General features: G+C 28.2%; 1 protein-coding gene across 1 annotated transcript in view; it reads right to left on the bottom strand.

The window, feature by feature from the left end:
* LOC111639123 (chloride intracellular channel exc-4-like) overlaps positions 1–2,973 on the bottom strand; it is a 20,305-nt gene extending 17,332 nt beyond the window's left edge. Inside the window, exon 1 of the mRNA XM_023384905.1 lies at positions 2,835–2,973. Within this exon, the coding sequence (XP_023240673.1) occupies positions 2,835–2,879 (45 nt within the window). The 5' untranslated portion in view covers positions 2,880–2,973. The remainder of the gene's footprint in view (positions 1–2,834) is intronic.
* Between the last annotated feature and the right edge of the window lie 2,433 nt (positions 2,974–5,406).

The raw sequence follows: 5,406 nt of genomic DNA, 5'->3' as shown, positions 1-5,406 counted from the left end.
CTGTCAGAAAAATATAATGATAATACGGTTTAGAATGAAAATGGCGAGAAAAATACAATTATTCCGTCTAGTGGTAAAAAAACGAAATTACTTTCCGAACAACCCAATATATAATGATTAGCACTCCAAACTAAGATTTTTAAAAACAAACAATTGATGAGAAGAATCATCTAAAAACAGTCACTATAGTAATTATAATATCAATATCTAATTAAAGAAACAACTTAAAAACTAATATTAGATAAATAAATTTAAAAAAAATTATAAGTTGCTTAATGACACACAGCCAGTGAATTTTTAAGATATTTCTAAGCTGTTGTCAGGTTATGAAATTAAGTGATAGCCACACTAAATATCAAACTTTTTGCAAAGACTCTTGACTGAAGATTATCCCCAACTCAGATTCTCAACAAGCTAGCTACTTCATGCCAAAACAGTTAAATTTACATCCAAAAGCTTTTGTATGAGAGAAGTGTTTTACCTAATGAAACAAATACCTCTATAGTGTTCTTTTATAACTTTTCTGGATATTCCAAATAGTTTTTACAGATAATCTAGAGTCAGTGTTTATAAATTTTGATGATCCCAAGTGTTTGGCAAGTGCAGGATAAATGACCTTTTAGATAGACACTTCATCCCATAAAGTCACATCGTCCTGTTAGAATTTTTCTCAATGTAAATTGAGAGGATCAACTTTTGAGCACTGAAAATAATAAGCCATGTTATTTATCAGTTATGAACGTAAGTGATACATCCTCCAAGTAATCTAGGTTCCTTCAATGACAATGTTTTTGTTTAGTCATTATTTACAGATGATATACAGTATTAAATAACTGTATAGCATCTATAAATATATGTTTATTTTAACATTTTTATACAATTAACTCTGAACTTCAAAAAACTTGTGTTGTTCTTTAAAACTAAAATCAAAAAAGGTAAACTAGGAGACCATTGAATTTAACTATTGGTAATATTCTGTTATCATCTATGTTGTATTTATCATTACAATCATTGTTGAGAACTTCGACTTCAGATAAGGCACAAAACATTAATATTATTTTGTCTTAAATCCACATATTCTTCCTTATAAGTTTACAAATTCTAATGTTAGAAAATAAAGCTTGAATTAAAAGCACAACTCAAATGTATGACTTTTATCATCAAATAATTGACACGATCTATATTTAAGATGAATTAATTAATTATTGTGAAATTCCATTAACTTGGCATCATTGGGACTAACGCAGTGCCAGATTATTGAATATGCCACCTTACCAGATGTTAGTTTTTCTGGTTTTTTTCAATTCCCTGGACACAATTTTACATGTTTGTGTGTAAAACTGTACAGTTTGTCTTTTAAGATTGTTTAACAACCACTTGATTTTTTCCTTGGTTGGCTTGAAACAACCCACTATTTTTACTTTGTACTTTTATCATTTATAAGTACAGACGTACTCTAATTAGCAAAGCACACAAACAGTAATGTACTAAAGCTGTTTCTGTGATTGATTCCGAGTGTGCTAAATATTTCTGTTTCTCATATTGAACCAATACACTAATGTTTTTGAAAAATCATGCATGAGATAACTGGTTTTACCTAGCATATCGTGTCACCTTGGTCTTTCCATTTCCATGATATTTATATTGAAAATTTTTTATGACAATGGTAAAGAAAAATACACGATAATCCTTCCCAATGACAAGCTCAATGTGCTGACTTATCGAATTTGCCAGCATACCTGATGCCAAGTTAATATAATTTCACTGTACAAATAGAGCTCTATAAGTGTTACAATTCAAATGCAATTCAAAAGACTAAGTTTGTAAACATTACAAATGCAAAATACATGATTAATAAAAAATCCTGAAGACAAGCATATAAGTAAACATCCCTGATGGCAAGTCAGAAAACTCAAAACTTGAATAAAGTAATAAACAAATTACTTAAGTAATTTGTTTATTACTTTATTCAAGTTTTGAGTTTTCTGTAAAATCTGAAGAGCACAAATCTATTTTTAGATACACATGAAGTTGGCAAAAAAACTTATAAAATTGCTTATCACTTACAGTATTTATTAATTACATGTGATATAAAATTTGAAATTTTGTAAAAAACTATATAATTCGATCTTGTAAAACTTGTTTTTTTAGTCTAAACATTTTAAACATAATTTATAATCTATTTTTTTTGGTTATATTTGAATGGTGTTCTATCAAAATATTTCTTAATTCAAATATTTTATTTTTCTTTGAATAGCGAATTCCTACCTTTATTGATAAAAGTGCTATAATTTTTCTATTGTCACTGTATGAAGTAATATATTTTTGTTGCATAACTGTATTATTGTATAATTTCCATTCATTCATAAATACATTCCCAAAAACTTAATTTTAATTTACAACACCTAGCTTATGGAAAATAGGGCAGTTCATTAGAGTTTAGGAGAAATAGAACAGTTTTTCAGGAATCAAGTCAGTGCACTGTTGGGAAATTTTAACTGTAAATAAATGTATTTTAAAAAAGGATATGTATTAGTTAGCACCTCTTTACTAAATGTCTTAAAGAAAAAGCATATGAAAGAGGGGCGTATGTCTGAAACGCGTATCAGTGTAAGATATTCCTGAATAAAGAGTGATGTTAAAGATGACCAGTGTCTACCTATGTAAAATAAAGAAGTTGTAAAATTGACAATCTTCTGTATTTTGTCTGACATACATAAAATTTTCAAAAAATATGCTAAGTAATTGCAAGAAATGTAATTTGACTTTACATAAGACTACAAAAAGTTTTATTTATTTTAATTGTAAATCTTACAGTAATTTATTAGCATTACCTTGAGAGAAATTGTCTTTAATTCGGCTAGCAAATACAAATCCATAAAATATTCTTGGCAAAAAAGACAAGCACCTTTTCTTCGGCCATCGATTGTCGAAGCCTATTAAAATATAATAGATTGCTTAATTAAAGATAAAAAAAATTATATATTTAAAAGTAATGCAGAATGATTGGTAAGTTTCATTTTAAATTATATATTTCATTAGTTCGTTAAGAAAAATATATTCATAACAAAGTCAGATAATTAAACTTATCAAAACTGGCACAAAAAATTAATCGTAATTCATAACATTAGTAAACAACCATTTACTAATCAACCAGCAATTCTAAATGAAATAAAATTAAATGACTTAAAAGGAATTAACACTAAATGAGAAAAGCAAACATGATGCAAGAGAAAAATATGTATAAATATATATAATTTATCAGATGTTTCTTTATTTAAGGGCAAGTTAGCAATAGTTATAGCAAGACAAAGCAAGCAGAAAATAAGCAAACTAAATTTGTCTTTTTTAATTAATAAAATTAAAATGACTAATAGAAATATAATATAGAAATACTGCATAACTGCATTAACCAAATGGCACTACATAAAATGATCATATACACACTGTAAATGAAGCAAAAATATAGACCAAGACTATAAATCATATAATCAGAATGGACGGAAATTCAATCTCGTCATATTTGCAATTAAGAGTATTTTGTTCCTGTAAATATTGGTCATTCCTTATGTTGAATATTTCTTTTCATAAATCAAGAAAGGTCTTCAAGTGGTTTGCATTGAGTACTTATAAATCATAGTCATACTGTAACAATACTCAAAACAGTTTTAAAAATATAATAATAATATTCAAAACCCACTGTGAAGTTTACTTATTTTAGCTATGGAGTTTAAGAAACAATATAAAACAAAGTTTTAGTGGTCTCGGACTTATGTAAATGAGAACATTATGAAATTTTAACATCCTGACAAAATAAGTCCAAATGCACCAGAACTGGCACTGCTTTTAAAAGTCAGTTTGCCCCATGCATGTTTTCATTCAAGTGGATAGTTATCAAATAAGTAAAAGTCATCTTCTCACCTTGTTAAATACAAATGGTGTATATACTTTACACCCTTCAATAACTGCACAAGCATTAACAACAATACACAGCCATTTATCAGGCAGAGAACGTTTATTATTCTAACATTTAATATTATTCTTAAATCAACCTTTTTTGGGAGATATGTGAATTCTATAATCTAAAAAGAACAGTGTTACTTCATTGACCTTCTTCAGGTATCTCCTGTATCTGAAGAAGGTCAGTGAAGTGACACTGTTCTTTTTTAGAGGGAAAAAGAGTAAAATTGTAAAAAACTATAAAGTGCCAACAAGGGATAAGCTTAAGACAACTTGTAAGTCTGATTTACTTGATTTTTACTGTGTGTAGTATGTGTTGTCCAATCGCTGTATCGGGTTGTCTACTAGCAATTGCCAAGTTTTTGATAACATATTTTTTTCTTTATAAATAATGCATTGACCTGGCCTCGAAGCAAGGAATATTTCATATGCCTCTAGTGTTCATAGTTTGAGGTTAAAAAACTCTTTTTAACAGTAATAAATCTTAACAGCTGTATGTAATTTGCTATAAATTTTAAGGATTTATCATACCACAGTTTTCATTGGAAAGCTCATGGACAACTGTTAAGATGATTTATTACAATACTGGACAAAAAGCAAATAATTATAATCTTTTTAACAGTTTTGCTTTGTCCCAGCATGCCGACTTGCCAGGCCTACTGGTTATTTGGGCCAGTGCAGTGGTTTGTTTATTTTTACTAATGTCATATTTATGTTCTTTTATTCTTTGCATTAAGGTCTATCTGTCGCATCTACATATGTCACTTTTCAATTAAATCTATTATTTAAGGTGTTGTTTAAGCTAAAGAAGTTCCATTTTATAGAGAGGTGTTTTTTTATAAAATTTTCGGAGTTACTTCTAAACAGATAGACAATAAGAAATTGGAACTCTTAATTATGAGCAATAAAATATTTTTCACCACACATAAAACCTTCTAAAACTCCAGTGATACGTGTTTACAAAACAGTGAACATTTCAACCCTATCAGGGTCTTCCTCAGGCTACAGTTATGAGGAATTCAAATAAGTGCGAAATGGAACAAGAAACTGAAAACGTTCGCTGTTTTGTAAACACGTATGACTGGAGTTTCAGAAGGTTTTGTGTGTGATGAATTATATTTCCTCCAGTATTTGCTAAGAAGTTCGTTGGTAATAAAGTATTTATAAATAAATTAAAATATCTATAACCGTGAGGCAGGTAAGGGCTTATCACACCAATGATAATGGACATAGACAATACAGTGATAAGCCTTTACTATTATCTGCCTCACAGTTATAGATATTTTAATTAATTTAATTATACCTAGGGCTAAAAGCAATTTCTGTAATAAAGTATTTATAATTAGTAAATTTTTACAAATGTGTATATATTTGTAAAAATTGTATATGTATAAATAATATGTATTAATGTGTCATCACCTACCTAGTGTAGTTTACAATATATAT

The sequence above is a fragment of the Centruroides sculpturatus genome, unplaced genomic scaffold, assembly GCF_000671375.1.
Source record: "Centruroides sculpturatus isolate CEXI.00-Female unplaced genomic scaffold, Cexi_2.0 scaffold1334, whole genome shotgun sequence".
NCBI lineage: Eukaryota > Metazoa > Arthropoda > Arachnida > Scorpiones > Buthidae > Centruroides > Centruroides sculpturatus.
This window is presented reverse-complemented; position numbering and strand designations above follow the sequence as displayed.